The sequence below is a fragment of the Prunus dulcis genome, chromosome 1 (genome assembly GCF_902201215.1).
Source record: "Prunus dulcis chromosome 1, ALMONDv2, whole genome shotgun sequence".
Lineage (NCBI taxonomy): Eukaryota > Viridiplantae > Streptophyta > Magnoliopsida > Rosales > Rosaceae > Prunus > Prunus dulcis.
The window spans coordinates 20,565,604-20,582,789 of NC_047650.1; the positions used below are offsets into that span (position 1 = coordinate 20,565,604).

The 17,186-nt window shown below is 39.0% G+C and overlaps 3 protein-coding genes across 3 annotated transcripts; 2 read left to right on the forward strand and 1 right to left on the reverse strand.

The window, feature by feature from the left end:
- Positions 1-2,772: 2,772 nt before the first annotated feature.
- On the forward strand, positions 2,773-10,455 carry LOC117625398. Its single transcript, XM_034356956.1, has 11 exons — positions 2,773-3,151; positions 4,043-4,105; positions 4,248-4,321; positions 4,600-5,451; positions 5,554-5,647; positions 5,729-5,878; positions 5,990-6,784; positions 6,880-9,057; positions 9,158-9,230; positions 9,345-9,487; positions 9,744-10,455. Exons 1-11 carry the CDS (start codon positions 3,076-3,078, stop codon positions 10,079-10,081), a joined length of 4,836 nt encoding a protein of 1,611 aa, XP_034212847.1. The 5' UTR covers positions 2,773-3,075; the 3' UTR covers positions 10,082-10,455.
- Positions 10,456-10,626: 171 nt separating this feature from the next.
- LOC117625407 lies at positions 10,627-13,816 on the reverse strand. The gene is made up of 10 exons (XM_034356964.1): positions 13,601-13,816; positions 13,438-13,509; positions 13,157-13,236; positions 12,541-12,640; positions 12,398-12,451; positions 12,090-12,167; positions 11,718-11,815; positions 11,558-11,615; positions 11,034-11,155; positions 10,627-10,933 (listed from the first exon to the last, which is right to left on the reverse strand). The coding sequence occupies exons 1-10, from the start codon at positions 13,799-13,801 to the stop codon at positions 10,780-10,782; spliced, it is 1,017 nt and encodes a 338-aa protein (XP_034212855.1). The 5' UTR covers positions 13,802-13,816; the 3' UTR covers positions 10,627-10,779.
- A 135-nt stretch (positions 13,817-13,951) lies between these two features.
- Positions 13,952-16,921, forward strand: LOC117625418 (photosynthetic NDH subunit of lumenal location 5, chloroplastic). Its single transcript, XM_034356974.1, has 7 exons — positions 13,952-14,151; positions 14,266-14,496; positions 14,594-14,744; positions 14,845-14,933; positions 15,794-15,848; positions 16,016-16,101; positions 16,340-16,921. The coding sequence occupies exons 1-7, from the start codon at positions 14,128-14,130 to the stop codon at positions 16,490-16,492; spliced, it is 789 nt and encodes a 262-aa protein (XP_034212865.1). The 5' UTR covers positions 13,952-14,127; the 3' UTR covers positions 16,493-16,921.
- The last annotated feature ends 265 nt before the right edge of the window (positions 16,922-17,186 follow it).

Consider the following 17,186-nt stretch of genomic DNA (forward strand, 5'->3'; position numbering starts at 1 on the left):
TTGGGACTTGTGATCTTAAACTAACGCATGTGTCGTTATAGAAGAATCCAAAACAAGGCCCTGTTGACTGGGTCCTAACCCAATCCGCTGAATCCACTCAAATTTTAAGCCCGATTATGACCACTGTTATTTTGTTTATTGTTTTACCATAGTCCTAATATTCATTTACTTGTTTAGCAACATTTTGTGTATTGTAATGAGGTTTTTGTGGCTTTAATTTAGCTTGCCACGAGAGGATTTTTACCAAATTAAATTTGAAACCATTAGTTTTTGGGCTAATTACATTTTCCACTTAGGCCATCTCCACCAAATTTCTCCTCTTCAAAATTCAAAATACAATTATTCATGTATTGTTCAAATTCAAACAATTTTTTCTTTCAACCACGCTGACTCATAATATGAGTTTGTACCTTTATTAAATTGTTTAAAAAATGTTAACTCCAAATTTTTTTTTGATATTATTTTTATTTCAACCTTTGTGAATTAATTTTCTAAATATTTTAACCTTAAAAAATTCAAAATATAATATAATTTCACTTAAAAAAAATAAATACAACAATATTTTATTTCATAGACTTGATGAACTTATATTTTAATTATGTAGACATATGTCAAGTTTAAATTGTTCTATATTTAGAAAGTTGAGTGTTCTTTAAAGAAAATCTTATTTGTTGTTCATAAAACAACTGTTAATTCACGTGATTAATATGATGTCTATGTAGTCAAATATTAGATCGCAAAAATAATTATTTAAAAAAAAAACAAAAATAAGATTAATTTGATAGTAAAATTGTTGACAAAGGAAACTCTTTCTCCTTGCCAAAAAACCCCAAGCCGAAACCCTCCATCTTTTTCCTTGTCGACAACCAATTTTTTCTAAGTTAGGGTGAGGTGGCCATTGCCCCTCCTCCCCTCCGCCCATCTTCTCCTTTCCTCTCCTCTTCTCCCATCTTTTTCCCTCCCTCTCTTTCCACTTTCCAGGGGCTTTTTGCTGGCCCTTCTCTCCCATTCCTCTTCTCCTCCCTAGATCTACTTAGATCTTGAGTTTTTAACCTTGATTTGTTTGGATATAGGTCTGTTTGTGTTTTTGTTTTGTTTGGTTGTTTTTGTAATGGTCTAGGTGACTGGTGTTGTCTCTGTTTAGGTGACGACGACAGTAATGACGTTGGATCAAGTCTCTCTTTAGTAGAGTTGTGATACATGGTGTTTGATATTTTGTCTATGTTTCAACGGTAGCGACAGTAGCAACACTGGTGGTAGTTGTTAGGATGTGGTGGTGTGCCCTTTGAGGGGTTTCGTCTTCGATTTTAGCATCTGTTTTGCTGCCTGCCTATTGTTTGTTCATAAGAGTTTCTTTGTCAGGTTCTGAGTTGAGTTAGGGTGCTTTTCAGTGGCCTCTCTTGTTATTGTTTTTGTGTTCTCCTGGGTTTCTGTCCATTGTATCTTCTTCAACCTTCTGCACCACCCACACTTAAACTCAGAAAAAAACAAAACAAAATTTGAGTAATTTAATCCTATTATAAACAAAAGTGACCCTTATCTAAAAACTCTTCCCATATTTTTGGTTTGATGGATTTACAGATCTTGGGGGTCAGTGGGATTGAATTTGATTTCTTTAGAATTATCATAGAAATTCAATTCAGTTTCTTTGAAACTTGGTTGTGATTGCAGAGTGGGAGTGTGATGCGTCCATTTGATTATATATATATATATATATTTGTTCGGAGTTGGTGGAGTTTGTATTGGATGGAATTGTCGATAGAGAGGAAATGTTCCTCGAGGTCTTGTTATTGAAGGGTAAAATTGGAAACTTTTGAAGCACGAGTCTTGAGGAGGTTGAAGGATTGAGCAAGCCAAGCTAGGAGAAAGAAGTTGGCTTGGAGGAAGAAGAGAAGGAAAGAGTCCTGGGCAGAGAGAAGGAAGAAGATGCAGATAAGAGAAAAAGAAAAAATAAATCCATATGCCATATTTTTTAAAATTATAATAACCTAGTCCCAATCCCGTCCAAATATACACCAAACACAGGACAAGTGTTATCCAATTTAGACTAAGCTAAGTCAATCCAGGACAATTTCTAAGCTTAATCCATGCTAAGTGCCAGTTTGGCATTACTTATTTGGGGTGATAAGTGATTTTTAAAAAATTTTGAAAAGCCCAGCCTGTTTGGTAAACTATGAAAAAATCACTTATTGTTAAAAATTACTATGAGAGAAAGCTATAAGGGAAATCAACTAATGAGGTGCTTTCATTTTCTGATTATGTAGGAATCAGTTTTGAAGATGCGTTATGTTTAATGATTATGCGGCAATCTTTTTTTTATTATATGAGGAATCAGTACCAACAACACTTTTAACAAAAAGTTTACCAAACACCAAACTGCTTTATCTTACAGCTGATTTCTCTTACATCAAATCTGACAGTGATTATTTTTATAGCACAGCAATGCCAAAGTAGTCCTAAGACAGTGTTGCATAACAAATCAGCCCAACAATTGTAACTTTATAATTAAAGCTCATGGGCCGTATTAGAGGTTGGGCTTGGATTGCAAATTAGAGCCAAACCAACCCGACCCATTGACTTCATGGACGGTATCGCGTTTCTATCCAGTTGACGGCCGCTAAACGCAAACAAAAAAATAGACCTCATGAGCTTTTTCTGTTATGAAACCTTTCTACAAGGCCTTTCTCTCCAGCAAGCTAAAAAACTAAAACTAAAAATCTTTTTACTATTATTTAATTTAAAATTCTGATAGTTTTATATAACAATATTTTATTCTACTAAACAAGCAACCTGAAATCTTATACTTGATTAGTTGATTTGGCTGTTCTGACCACCACCCAAACCCTCACCCTTTTCCTCTCCCAGACCTCTATCTCTCTCTGCTCTCAGTGTTGTACAAAACTGTTCTTCGAAACCCTAGATTCTCTGAAATTTCAAAACTAATCCAGACCTAAGCATCTCGCTCTCTATCTCTCTCTATTGGCTTTGTAGCAGCAGAGCTTCAATCCACTGCGTGCTTCTTCTCCCTTTCTCGATCTCCCTCCCTCCCCTACTTCGTCACTTCTCGACCGTTCCATGGCGGAAGGCAAGCTCGATCTGCCTGACGATCTCCTCTTGTCCAAACCGTCCGATCAGTCCTGGACCTCCAAAGGTACTTCCGCGCTTTCATTTTTGCATTTTATTTCTTAGTAATTCATTTCTCTCGATTTGTGTATTCAATGGATTTGATCCATATGAAGCTAATGTAAGGTCGAAGGTGACTGATCTGAAGCGTTTAAGTGTATAGAGGACCAGTTCATTTAAGTCTCTTTCAACATCAACTTCCTTAATTTCGGCTTTCTGCATCTTGAGCTATTCGGACTTATACGTTATTTTTTTTTAATATTTCGTTTATTGGATTTTTCTCAGATCAGTTTTTCTTTTCTCTCATATTTTACTTGTGATTTTAGCATTCGAAATTGATCTGTAACACTATATTGTAATCCCTTCGATTGTTTTACTATCAAAATCTCATGTTTTTCTTAAAACTATTAATTCTGTATTTTGTATTTCATTTATGTTTTTGTTTGAAGATCAAATAAAGGAATTTGCATGTGCTGCAGTCCCTGGGTTCGGCCCCAGTTTTCGTTTTATTTGTTTTCAAATATTCAACAGTTGATTCTTTCCATGGCACGGTTCGTTTATACTAACTCTTTCGGTGACTCAATGAACGGAGAGGACCTATATTTTTCTGATGAACAATAGTACAACCATGGATGCCGAGTTCCTGAGATTTATTCTTGTGTGAAAATTTTGGTCTGCAGTAAAAACTATGTTAGGAAATTAATTATCGAAGTTTTCAGTTCTTTTCTCTTTTGGAAAGTCTATTTAAAATTCTAGTGTATCAAATTTTATTTGCTGTTGACAAATATGTACAGTTCCTTCAAGTAGTGTTTAAGGGGTTAGTAACATCATTACTGGATTAGTGTGTGACATTGACTGGGCTTTGTAGTGAAATCATAGGCATAGATTTGTCTTTTAATTAATGTTCATGTTATGGCAGTTGAAGCCTCTGGAGGAAATGATGAAGAAAAGGTGCTTATCGGGTCATCTGATGACTCAAAAGGTGAGCTTTGTCATTCTGTTTTGGAGCAATAATTTGATGAAGTGTTGAATCAAAGTAATATCTATTTTGCTTCCTCCATCTGTTGTTTATTTCGTTTGATCTGATTTTATATTGCTATTTTACTTTCTTTTTTTTTTGGCAGATCCAGCAGCCTCAGAAAGCAGCATACCTTTGTCCCCCCAATGGCTGTATGCCAAACCTAGTGAGTCTAAGTTGGTATGTGCTGTAAAAATTGGATTTCTTTCAGTGTTAGTCGAGAAATTTTTATTTCTGTTATCTCTTTGAATCAGGATTAGTTGTAGTTACTTGAATCTGTTTTACTTATCGAAAGACTTCAACTTGTGGAGTTGTGCTACTGCGTTATTGATACTCAGATTATATCTTGATATGATGAAAACACTCACTTTATCTGTCAATTAACAGTTGTTTAACCCTGGATTGCATGAAAATTTATAACTTAGCTAACTAGTCAGAAAATTGTCTGTATATGACAGGAAATGCGCGGCCCAAGTTCACTCGGAAACTCCACTGATAGCAACCAGAAGGAAGGTTGGCGTTTGGAAGGATCTGATGACAAAAAAGATTGGAGGCGGCCTGCCACTGAAAGTGAAAATAGCCGTCGTTGGCGTGAAGAGGAAAGAGAAACTAGCTTGCTTGGTGGTAGAAGAGATCGCAGGAAACCAGAACGCCGTGTTGACAGTGTTCCAGTTAGAGACACAACTGACAATAGGGCATTGCCTGCATCTGAAAGGTGGCATGATGGCCGTAATTCTGTGCATGAAGTGCGGCGTGATAGCAAATGGTCATCGAGGTGGGGTCCTGAAGACAAAGAAAAGGAGCCTCGAACTGAGAAGAGAACAGATGTAGAGAAGGAAGATGCTCACACTAACAATGACAATCAATCCCTTGGAGGTAACAATCGTTCAGCTCCTGAGCGTGAGTCAGATTCTCGGGACAAATGGAGGCCACGCCATAGAATGGAGGTTCACTCTGGTGGGTCAAATGCTTACCGTGCTGCACCTGGATTTGGACCTGAAAGAGGACGGGCGGAGGGTTCAAATTTGGGATTTACCCTTGGAAGAGGGAGGTCAAATGCCATCGGGAGATCATCTGCAGGCGTTATTGGCTCTGCTCCTTCTGGAAAAAGTGAAAGTGTCCCAGGGAAACCTAGGCACTCAGCTGATAGTTTTTGCTACCCTAGGGCAAAGCTTCTTGACATTTATCGTCAGAGAAAGCTTGATCTATCTTTTGCTACCATGCCAGATGAGATGGAGGAATCACCCCCTACAACTGAAGTAGGATTTGTTGAACCACTGGCTTTTCTTGCCCCAGATGCTGAAGAAGAGGTGAGAAATGAAATTCTTGGATCATCTTGGGTATGTGGATTATTTTTCTTTGATGGATTGATTCCTTTTATGCGTTTTAACTGATTCATATGTTGCTAATAGGCCATCCTTAGTGAGATATGGAAGGGAAAGATTACAAGTAGTGGGGTAGTATACAATTCTTTTAGAAAGGGGCGATCAACTGAGAGCAGTACAGGTACTTTCAACTCAATGGTTTCCAATTTCAGTCAATTTTTGGAAATTTGAAGTCTAATGACTAAAACACTCAATTCTCTAGGTGTTGGGGACTTGGAAGCTGTTGATGGAGTTCTGGGTGTTTTGCCCTCAAACATCCCTGAAGAGTCTATCAATACCTTGCAGGACGCTGCAAGTGCTGATACTAATGGGAGTTTGTGGAATTATGGTCCACAGAGGAGTGTGGTAGATGGTGAGTTGCAGTTTGTTTTTATATTTTCATGTTATCCTATATACTAAACTGTATGCAAGGATTGTTGACTGGAATTTGACATCTGAAGAATCCTAATTATTTTTATTGTAGAAAAAGATGTCAATCATAAAGAATGGCAAAACAAAGCTACTGCAGGAAAGGACCTTGATGGATTGTCCCTAACATTTCAAAAAAGTAATGGTATCTGCAGTGATTTTGAGACTGATGGTGCTTACAATAGTGCCGATCAGCTCCATGTTCGTGACAGTAGGCAAATTGCAGATTCTACTTTTTCCAGTCATTCTCTCTCCGATGACATTGAGTTTACCCCTTCTTCTGACATAAGATCCAAACTTCCCGATGATTCAAATACTCTCTATGCTTTAGGCTCTACCGAGCAGATGCAGAGTACCAACCCTCGGGCAAAAGAAGTAGAAAGGGATGTCCCTCCTGAGGACTTATGTTTGTATTACCTTGATCCTCAAGGGGTTATTCAGGGACCATACCTGGGGGTAGACATTATTTCATGGTTTGAACAAGGTTTTTTTGGGACAGACTTGCTTGTTCGTTTGGCGGATACTCCTGAAGGAACACCTTTCAACGAATTGGGGGAGTTCATGCCACATCTGAAAGTTTGGGATGGGCAAGGGAATATCATGAATCCAAGTTCTAATATAGAAGAATCCAGTGGCTTGATAGGGAACTTAGAGTCCAGTTTACCGTCTTCTGCTCCGGTTTCAGAAATTACTGATTCATTTATGGGGAATGACCGTCGGCGGCCATTGCCTGAACTAAACAGCCTTTCAGCTCAGCATATTCTACCCAGAACATCTGAGCCTGAAGCTCCATTACAACTGCCAAATTCCAGGGGTCAAAGCTTTAATGATTTTGTTGCAGATGATGAAGGTTTGGCTTTAATGATCAATTTGTTTTGGTTTGTTTATTGTTCTGACAGATGGTTTTTCTATTTATCTCATCCTATTTCATCTGCAATTTTCCAGATATTGTGTTTCCAGGAATACCTGGAACCACCGGCTATTCTACTGCAAAATCTTCGGGGACCATTCATGATCCTATAGCTAATTCTATTAGCCACCTTCCTCCAACTGAGCTGACTGAATCTGGTATGCCTATTCAGAATGATAATAAGTTGCACCCCTTTGGCTTGCTATGGTCTGAACTAGAAGGCGGTCAAACAAAACATATCAAGTCAGCCAATACGCCTTCTAGTGCGGGGAGGGCGGTTCCATTTGGTGCAATTTCTGATCCAGCAGTTGTTGCCGAGACGTGGTCTGATGTTCACAGAAAAAATACAGTCTCTGATACAAACCTGTATCAAGACATGATAGCTCCTCGGCAATTGGCACACATGGAACAGGAACCCAGTCATTATGATTTAGCGGAGCAGCTCATGTCACAGCAAATTCAACAGCAACAGCTCCAGCAGCGAAATATGTTGTCTAGTTTTGGGCACTTGAATGATGCAGTATTAGAGCATTTGCCAAATCAGAATCTTATTCACCAACAGTTAGCCAACCATTCTTCTGCCGACATGGATCATCTATTGGCACTTCAGATGCAACAGCATCGACAGGCTCAGCTCCAGCAACATCATCAATTGCAGCAGCAGCAATTTCATCAACAGCAGAAGCTTTTACAGGAGCAACAGCAAACTCAAGTACAACAGGTGCTTCTTGAACAACTGCTGCGTGGTCAAATGCATGATCCCGCACTTAGGCAGCAACATGTTGATCCTGCCAGAGCAAACAATGTTCTTGATCAGGTTCTATTGGAGCAGCACCTTCTGCATGAGCTTCAACAACGGTCTCACCATCTTCCAAGGCATGTTGATCCATCTATGGAACAGCTTATCCAAAAGTTTGGTCACTCACCGCAAGGACATCAAACAGATTTGTTTGACCTACTGTCTCGTGCGCAGCATGGGCAAATTCAATCGTTGGAACATCAGATGCAAGCCAGGCAGCAGTTACCAATGGGAATGAGGCAGAGGATGGAAGAAGAGAGGCATGTCAGTTCTGTCTGGCCAGCAGATGAATCAAATCAGTTTTTGAGGGGCCATGCTGGTACTCAGCAGCGAGCTCACTCTTCTGGATTTAGTCCTTTGGATTTTTACCAGAGGCAACAGAGGCCATCGCATGAGGAGCAGCTGAGTCACCTTGACCGGAATCATTCATTGCAGGATCGACTTCAGCAAGGGTTTTATGAGCCTGGCTCACTGCCGTTTGAGCGGTCAATGTCATTGCCTGCTGGTGCACCAGGGATGAACTTGGATGTTGTAAATGCTATGGCTCGTGCTCAGGGTTTGGATATGCAGGATTCCGCTGGACGTATGCAATCGGCTGGTCAATTGGGAACATTTTCGTCTGGCATCCATTCTCATAATCCTCATCACCCTCTTCCTAACCAATTTCATGTCTCACATTTGGATGCACTTGAGGGACACTGGTCTGAGAAGAATGAACAGCTAGAAAATGACTGGCTGGACTCTCGGTTTCAACAGTTGCATATTAATGCTGAGCGGCAGAAAAGGGAGTCTGAAATCAAAATTCCTTCTCAGGATCGAACTTTATGGATGTCAGATGGATCTAATGAAGAGCATTCAAAGAGACTATTGATGGAGTTACTCCATAAAAAATCAGGCCATCAACCTACTGAGTCATCGAATATCAGCAATGATATGTTCTCTGATAAAAGGCTGTCATCTGGCCTCTACTCTGGATCAACCTCTTCAAATCACGCATTCATTCTTCATACAGACCAAGAAGCAGGTCTAAATAATTCATTTCGAGTAGGATCCTATGGTTCTAATCCATGTGAGCTCCCACAGGAAGAGCGAGCCTGCAGTGTGGAAAGCAATGAAAAGTTGATGTATAGACCTGATTCTGGAGCATTGATTGAGAGAGAGTCATTCTTGGCAGGCATCAATGCTACGACTCAGTCAATTTACACAAATTCTAACATGATTAGTAAGTCTTCTATCAATAAAGAACGTTCGGAATTGGAGGGGAGGAAGCGTGGATCCAAGAGTGAGGCGATCATTATGGGTCGAGCTTTTGAGACTCAAGAACGAATGGCTGAACAAGCAGGGTTGGCTGCCCAAGATTATGGGGAGAGGGCAACAAATGCCCTTGGCATGCATAATTCATCTGGTGTTTCAGGTACTACTCTTTATTGCTTCTTTTTAGTCTGGACTCCCTGGCATTGTGTTCAAAATTGTTCATGTGAGAGTTGTGGTTTTATAAATTTGCTTCTTCCCAGGTGGGAATGCAGGCTTTTACGGCGACAAGATTGGCCGAAGTAATTCATTTGCGGAAGAAACTACCAAGGATCGGTACATATGCGACCTTACTCTTATTGGTCCCTTGTCTTTATCACCCAAATTCTTATACGAATTCCTCCTATCATGTGTAGAAGTAATTCTTTTTTCTTCCTTACATTGCCACAGGGTGCCGGTCCCATCCAAAGGTCAAGACAATATTCTGCTGAGACGACCTGCTGTCTCAAATGCTTCAGCATCCCAAGAAGGATTGTCAGAACTGATTTCCAATCCAGTTTTCAGAGGGAAAACTTCAAGTGGTGCACCAGATGGTATCGTACTTCTAACTCTGTACTAATTTCTTAATTTGATGTCTATTTGCTTATTTCAAAGGTTATGGACTTTATAGCTACGCCTACCATCTCTTTAACTCTTGTGCCACCCCAAACAGGCAGTGCTATCATCTGCATTCTATTTCTTATTACTTTATTGTACCACTTTGAATCAATGCTGGGGGACTCTAAATTTACAATCAAATTGTCAAATACTACTTTCAGACAAATAAGTATATATTTTTTAAATCTTCAGGGGGGAGGCCAGACCAAGTCGTTAATCCAGTAAACCAAGGTTCTGATGTCATTTCATCTTCAAAGAAAGACGTGCATTTTCGCCGTGCTTTATCCGTTAGTGACGCTGATGTGTCAGAGGCGTCATTTATGGATATGCTTAAGAGTAATACCAAGAAGGTTGGTCCGATGGATGCCCATACGGCAGCAGGATTTTCAGAAGCATCCGATGCAATGCAAGGGAGCCGAAGTGGCAAAAAGAAGGGAAAGAAAGGGAGGCAAATTGACCCCGCCCTCCTTGGTTTTAAAGTTACCAGCAACCGGATAATGATGGGTGAAATTCAACGCATAGACGATTAGAGCACCATTGATTTTGTAATTTCTGTGTAAATCTCCATTTCTTGATAGTTAGTCTAGTTAGTCGTATAGGTTTAGAACACTCGGTGTAAAGCATCTGCGGGTGAAAATTCTTTTATTTTTTCTCCCCATCCATATCCTAGTGGTTAATGGTTGACACATACTGTCACTGGTGATAAAGATTGCTTAGCATGCGATCTGAGTGTGCAGCAACGGCTAGTAGGATCTAAGTTTTGTATAAGACTAAGAGGGTTTAACTTAGGGTAGTGATCCGGCAATCTATCTGTATATTGTTTAGATTTATTTTAAAGCTTTAACATTATTAGCTGAGCCCTCTGTTTGGGTCTTTTTTAAATGTTGAAAAATTAGGTTTGCATGTGCCTTATTCGTCACAATTACACTTCAACTACTAATATTTGTGGTGAAAAGACCAGATTCATACAGCACAGCAAAACTGGTATAACAAAGGTGATACAGAAAAGGGCAAAAGAAAAGAAACTGGGGGCACGGCTTCATGTTTGGCTGCAATTTGAACTTGAGAAAGTGAATAGGCTCCAGAAAGGGGCAGACTAGTCTCGGATTCCCAAGCAGTAGAAAGTTTTTAACATTAATCAGAACTTGAATGGAAGAACAAGACCTTTTATCTTATCTTCTGTACAACCAAATGTTGCAAAAAGTTGTTACTGGCATTTACATTTTGCTTAAGGAAGCCATTGATTTTGAAAGAGCTGCATGACCGTCCTTCCCATGATCCACTCCAAGTCTGTAGATGATAGAGGTATTTGATTGACGATAAGTGAAATGGCTTCTTTCGCTCCTTTATAACCACACTCGGGAACAACAAATGGAAAATCACTGCAGTGAAGACTATTACTGTTAGCATCTTTTCCCTACCTGGTCAAGAAGGAAGCATTTTTGTTTTGATCGAAAGAACAAGAGAAACACAGAGCTCTACCTGCCCCACATGACATGGTTAGCACCAAAGCTCGAGACAACTTGAGACAGTGAGTGAGATAAATCCTGATATGGAAATGGCATTCTTGACACCCTGAAAAGTGCACTGAATTTCACATAGACCTGGCCATAAAAAAATCACATTACACATCAAGAATCGGGCTCTTAATGTGCGTGAAGTGTAAATTGGGAAACAAACATACAAATTATAAGGCATTGGACAGAGATATCAGAGAGGATCCAAAGGGTTCATGATTGTGCTTTATATGCCCTATCCAATAACCTAATTGTTCTTGACAATCCTTTATCAGTGCCTAACAGAAATTTAAGTTGGTTGATTTTCAGTAAGTTCAACAACCTATATCATTCTCAAATTCAATGTCCTCGGCAGAACAAATAAAGATACAAGGCTCTCAAGTAATGGTCTAGGTCAACATAAATATGACAGCCTTGTCTTACTCAAGATGGCAGCAATAGTAGAAAAGCAACAAGGCAGTTATGAGAAGGTATTCTGGAAACCTTTACCTGTGGGAATCTGGATAGCTTTAAAAGTGCAGAGAAAGCCAGCTTTTCCTCATCGTTTCTGCAAGATAAGATATTTAAAGTAAGAAAAGTTACAAATGGTCTAGCCAAATATTGATTCTTGAAAGCTCTTTGTAGCAAAGTAAACTAGAAGAAAACTCACATTGGTGGTTTGCAGAAAGCCAAATGATCAAGCAATACAGTTGTTGATGGAAACTCTGTGCACAGCTCCTCAATTTCTGAAATATGCAGACTGAGGCCCTGAATTTAACCATTTTATAGTAAATAAGCATTTCTAGGATAAGCTCCATCTGGTAACATCCCACACACAGAGACTAGCCTATTTGGTGAGTAGGGCCATCAAGTAGTTTGACGTATAGGCCATCAAGTAGTTCGATGTATAGGACATCAAGTAGTTCGATGTAAAGTAATAAAATGTTTTAAATGAATATGCCATCCACATCAATTGCTTGTAATATAGAACCACAAGTTGCAAATCCATTTTACAAAAGTCATAAGAAAAGAAAAACAATACCTTCATACACATAAAACCAACTGGTACTCCAAGTTCTCCTGCCTTGGAGAACATTGCCTTCCCAACTTCATTGGTCATCTGCAGAAACCCTCAAATGTGATAAGAATAACATCCATGTGGATGTATAGAAGTTATCTGGCTCTAGAAGGAACTTGCTCCACCTTTAATGGTGTTCACAGGCTTATATACAAGAGCATCTATCTTTTTTTTTTTTTTTTTTTTTGTAAATATTTTTTTTAAAATATTTATGAGGAAACCAGAGAATCTATCTTAAAACTTGTGCAAAAGTATGAAAATATTTAAATTACCTGTTGACCAGAAGGCCACAGATATGGATTGAAGCGAACAGCACGATAATTATCCTAGCATAAAAGAAATTTTTATCAAAGTGATTTCCTTGAAGGCACCAGAGATAAACCCTGATTAACGTAATCTGGAATTTCCCAAAGACCTGCAGAATGAGACGTTCAAGTTGCTTAACCCCACTTCCATCTTCGGTTGGATTTGCTAGGCAACAACCAACAAATTTAGATGGATACTTCTTCAACACACTGTCCAAAGATAAGCAAGTATAAGGCAATACCATATATAATGTGTGGTGAAGAAATCAAGAGGAAATTACTACCATATACTGATATGCATCAAGTAGTCCTATACCATGTTTCCTACCAACTCATGCCCTCGCAAACATGATCATAAGGCCACCACTTAGATGGAGCATGAGTAAGAATTGTAGGACATCACCTGATGAACTTCTGAATATTAAACTTTGTTGATTAGTTTTGCAATTCAAGTCTACACAGAATTAAAAGTTCATTAGGTGGGATACTGTGAGCCATGATGCTTATCATGTTATTGCAGGAATTTAGAAGTTCAGCGGTTTAGTTACTGGGTTCTAAAGTCATTATCAAAACGTAAAGATCAACTACCATATACACATTAACCATGTCAGCTACAATTTCATGTGGCTCTGTAGCTAACATGACTGCTAATATTTGGTCTAAACTATACTATATTAAGAAAAAATGAAGAAAAATGACATCAACTTTGATAGAACATGATCATACCTTGTCACCAAAGAATGATCGAATTTGTGATTAATGGGTTGCACAATAAGCGCACCGTCAACACCTGCTTCTTCCATAGACTGGGACAAGAAGAAAAAACATGAATATATGTTGACAATAGACATTGTCATTTATCAGCTACAATGACAGGTATGTTGGCAATAAGAAAAAGTATGTATGAGATCACAGTTACAATGCTGGCAATCCTGAAAAATCCATATAATTTCAATTGGGATTAAGCAAGAAACACACACACAGTGACAGCTTCATGAAAGTCGTACCTTGAGCAAGAAATCGACATCTCCAGGCAAAGTAGGTTCTTGGCCAGGAAAGTAAGGGTATTTATCCGCAGCCTTGACAACCCGAAATTTCAGTAACACTTCAGCTTCAGAAAAGAAAAAAACAAGTATGAACTTGCAAAACAGTTAAACTCAGCTGGGTTACCTCTTGGGGAGATGCCCACACATGCAGATGTGAATCTATGATCTTGGTTCTACTCTGGGGCTCATTGGTAGCCATTCTTGCAGCAGAGACTATGAACCGGGTCTTTGTTGAAATGTGGGCAAATGGGGGTGGACATTTAAGTTGCACTACAGGGACTTGAGCTGAAGCTGAAAGCAGAAGAGGCGTTAGCCTGGCTGCCATAGCCTTTGGATTATGGCTAAAAGACCCTTTCATTTTAGAGTCACTCAGTGACATATATGAAAGCCCAACTCGGCCCGTTTAGGATGCAATCGGCATTTTGGAAAACTTGGACATTATATTGGTAATTTCAGAGTCATTGCATTGGTGAGTCAGTGACCTTCTCGCTACTCTCGAATTCATCGCTTCTTTGCAACAACAAAGAAGGAATATACTGAACTGATACCATAAATTTCAACACCACCCACATTGAGCCTTATCAGCATACCACATAGCTTAGCAGCAGCAGCAGCAGCAGCAGCAGCAGAGGTAGCTCTACTATACCTTCAATGGCGGCTCCATTGACCACCCTGGTAAAAACCCATCTTCTCTCTCACTTTGTTTGGTTCCCGAGAAACCCAAAATTAAAAATAAATGTTAATGACGGTATAATAAAAGAAGTTTTCTTTCTGTTTTTGCTTTCGCAGTCAAATGTTGGTTCGCTTCCGGGTTCTCGCAGCGTATCTCAGATCAGAGCTTTGACCCCTACCTGTACTTCAGTCACGCTTCCAACAATTCCATTGTCTTCTAACAAAAAGGCAACGTTATCCTCCAGCTTCCTCTCCAGGTCGTCGCGTTTGTCCCCTCTGACATTCTCTTCAAACCCTAATTCTCAGAAAAGGGCCAGTCTTGTTAGCTCAGTCCGGGCCAGTGCTGAGGTTTGAATGAAAATTCTTTTTTGTTTTTTTGTTAACCAAAGTTGCTGCATTTGGTGAGCTTATAATTATAATTTTAAGTTTCTTTTTTCAATTGTAGGAAGCAACTTTGCAATCAAAAGTGACCCATAAGGTGTATTTTGACATTAGCATTGGGAATCCAGTTGGGAAGCTTGCTGGAAGGATTGTGATTGGATTGTTTGGTGATGATGTGCCCCAAACCGCAGAGAATTTCCGTGCCCTGTGCACAGGTTTTAAGATTTATTTGGTTTTGTTTATGGCTTAAGTGGTCTGATTAAAGTGGCCTCTTGAATGTATTTTGATTTCATATGAGCTGTGTGTCTTTCTTAGGTGATAAAGGCTTTGGGTTCAAGGGTTCAGCATTCCATCGTGTAATCAAGGATTTCATGATTCAAGGAGGGGATTTTGACAAAGGCAATGTGGGTGCTCTTCCTAGCCTTGTAGCCTCATTGTTTCTGGTTTATTTTATGAATTGCAACATTGGTTGACTATAGGTTTAACGATGATATATGGTGTAGGTTTCTAGTATAAGATTGATTTTACATTGGTTTTGGTAAGATTACTTTAAAAGCCAATCTATCAAATACAAGGAAACTAATGGTTCACTTATGCTAAACACTGATTGCAAGGTTAAACAGAAGAAAACAGAAAAACAATTCAGCATTTGTTAAGATTGTTATGATAGCTTGAATAGGTCTCTTTTCTAGCCCAAAACTTTACATCTAAACTTATGAGTCCATAAGTTTGCAGTGGGCATCGCCATTCACTCATAAAAACAGCTGTGGAGTTACCTCGCGCATATGGCTGGTTGACCATTTTAGTTTTCCTGTTTTATGCATCTTTTCTCTGTTCTGTTTCCCAAGCCAGCTATGCGTTTTGAACTTTGTGAAATTAGTTTTCCTGTATTATTTATAACAACTTCTTCCAGTATATATTTACTTTTGTTCCCAAAGGTACATAGGTTTACTAAAGGTCTTCTAATCAATGTTGCCTGCTAGTAAATGAGAGCTTGAATTCCTGAGTATTGGAAGGAGTTGAATTTTTTGGGATTTCGTGCTTAATAAACTATTGAGAGTACCCTTTTTGGCCTATATCTCACTGCCTCACTTTTCCAAGATTTTCCCCACAATTTTTTTCCGTTTATTACTTTGAAATCTGTAACATTTCTTCATGCTTTTAAAAAAATTATTTTTGAAAATTTCATAGTTTGTTTTTGTTAAGAGGTTTTTCCTTTTGTTGGACATAACAATGACATTACAATGCTGGAATAATGTCGCAGGGAACTGGAGGTAAAAGCATTTACGGTCGTACTTTTAAGGATGAGAACTTTAAGTGTAAGTTATTCCTCACTTCTTATGCCTCATAGTAGGTGACTGACGTGCTAGATACATTCCTTCCTAGGATAATATTTCCAGAAAACATAGATAATACAATGAGATATTGAATATGTTTGTGACTAACTTTCATTGCAAACGTAACACTGTAAATCATGATTTTGCAGTGTCTCATACTGGACCAGGAGTTGTTAGCATGGCCAATGCAGGCCCCAATACCAATGGGAGCCAGTTCTTCATATGCACTGTCAAGGTAAGAAGAGTCATTCATTCTCTATACGATAAATCATATTGTAGGAAAATTATGGCGTTATTGTTTGAAGCCTCATGTAATTGTGGCACAAAGCAAAAATTCATAAACTTTAATTTTCCTAATGTGGAAGATTGACAAGATTTCTTAGTTTCTTCTCAGAAGGTAGTTGAAGCTTATAGGAGGTAGCATTATAGCTTTGTAACTTGATACATGCTTAAGTATAATTATTTGGTTGCAGACCCCATGGCTCGACAACAGGCATGTTGTGTTTGGGCAAGTTCTGGAAGGCCTGGATGTGGTTAGGCTGATTGAGTCTCAAGAGACAGACAGAGGCGACCGTCCTACAAAGAAGGTGGTCATTGCCGACTGCGGAGAGCTGCCGGTGGCCTGATGAGTTTTCTTATCAGTTTGAGTTATCAGCGATTCTCATCAGTTTGCTTCCTTTTGGAAATGTAGGCTTTTGTATTATCTACCCAGTCAAGAGGCTTTTGTTTGGTGAGATTAGGTCCTGCACAATCTTTTTTCTTTTCCACATATCTGTATTCCAGATAGTTGAGTTTGAGAACTGGGAATTATAGCCAATTAGAGGAAAGAACATTTTCTGAATCTACGAGTGAAATGAAAATGTGATGATAGGTGGACTGATTAATATTGTTAATTGCTGCGATCCAATCCATGGAAAGCATCAATTAGTACTGTAAGCTCAAAATAGCAGCATCCCATGGCTCTTGGGCTACCCATTTGGTGTAATATTGGGATAGGGTTTGATGTTGATTCAGATACATATGGGCCTTGTTCATGTTAAGTCCTTATTGGTTTTCTTTTTTGGGTCAATTTATTGCAACTCTCAGTCCATATTGATTTAGTTTCCCAAAACAAAACCTTGGCTGCTCTACTAGTACTAACCAACGTCAGGTAACTGTTTTCGTACACACAAGGAAAGGAAAGGAATGCAAGAGGCTCCTTTGTACCAAAAATGATTAAGCTCTTTTACTTATTGCCATGCCATGCATAATTGAAGATTCAGAAATCCACTCTTCATCTCATTATTTTCGATTCGACACGATGCGATGTGATCGTCAAGA